The following is a 1,224-nucleotide window of genomic DNA, read 5'->3' on the forward strand; positions in this document are numbered from 1 at the left end:
TATTGAAATACCTTCTTTTTTTACATTCTTACGAATTCGTAAAAGAATATTGCATCATTCAAGTAAATTCATAGAAAGAAAATTCGGAATAAAAAAGATCCGTGTAAAGTTTCGTTAAGATTTGTACGATTAGATAAAACTACGCTTATTATAAAATGTAAATGAATAATTATAATATGATATATTTTATATAACAAAATGTTCGACATTATATCGAATTAAAACGTCGATATGATTATCTCTTTAATGATAATGGTGCAATAGCTCGTTATTATTTTCCAGAGAAAATAAGTAGAAGCACGTGAACGAATGATAACAGCGTGGGAATAGAAACGAATTCCGCGCCAATCTTCGTATCCCGGGAGACGAGATACCACGTGATCCGAAGTTGGCCGAACGGAGAGCCGACGAACCAAGGTTATAAATAGCGGGCGCCAGTGTGCGGGGAGCCTCTTTTACTGCCTATACGTACACTCGGTGCATTCGCCCGTCGGACCATTACGTCGTGCGCTGTGCTTCTGTCGAGTTCGTTCGCGCTTTTAAGGAAGACATAGGAGAAAGAGAGAGACAGAAAAAGAGACATAGTCGGCGTGTGTTAAACGATACCGAACGTACACGTTACTCAATTTAATCTCATTCCACGAATATAACGATTTAAGACCGATACAGGCTACGACGACGAAAGACAGAATCGAGAACGGACGGCCTTAAAACGCGTGCCGAGAAACCATTAGGGCTACGAAGTAAAGAGAAGAGAAAGAGAGAGAGACGAATAGATAGGTACAGAAAGAGACCGAAATATAGAAGAAATCTCTAGAGCAAGAGAGAGAGAGAGAGAGAGAGAGAGACAGAGAGACGAAGAAGTCAACGAAAAGAGACGATTAAAGTAACGGCAAAGACGACGTCGAGAAAAAGAAAAATGCCGGAAACCGCGCACCACATGAATGGATACGCGAACGGGCACACACCGCCCGAACTTCAGCAGGATACCAGTTTTCTATTCACTTCCGAGTCTGTTGGCGAGGGACATCCAGGTAAACGTGAAATAAAATAATGTTTATTAAATCTAACGTTAAGTACACGTTTATTCATTAGAGGTGAAATAAAACACGCATATTCTTGTATCTCCCTTTCTACGTCTCGTTACACGTTCATCCCCCTTGAGAGAGGTGCTCAACTCTAGTCGCGTGTATGCCGCCATGAAAGTTTTTGGTAATCGAGAAG

The 1,224-nt window shown here is 40.9% G+C and overlaps 1 protein-coding gene across 2 annotated transcripts in view; it reads left to right on the forward strand.

The window, feature by feature from the left end:
• Positions 1 to 426: 426 nt before the first annotated feature.
• Positions 427 to 1,224, forward strand: part of LOC127070760 (S-adenosylmethionine synthase) — a 6,458-nt gene continuing 5,660 nt past the window's right edge. Inside the window, exon 1 of one of the 2 annotated variants that reach the window (XM_051009166.1) lies at positions 427 to 1,034. In XM_051009166.1, the coding sequence (XP_050865123.1) occupies positions 920 to 1,034 (115 nt within the window). In that variant the 5' untranslated portion in view covers positions 427 to 919. The remainder of the gene's footprint in view (positions 1,035 to 1,224) is intronic. The other variant, XM_051009165.1, reaches the window with a different exon arrangement.

Source organism: Vespula vulgaris, chromosome 19 (genome assembly GCF_905475345.1).
Source record: "Vespula vulgaris chromosome 19, iyVesVulg1.1, whole genome shotgun sequence".
In the NCBI taxonomy this organism is placed as follows: domain Eukaryota; kingdom Metazoa; phylum Arthropoda; class Insecta; order Hymenoptera; family Vespidae; genus Vespula; species Vespula vulgaris.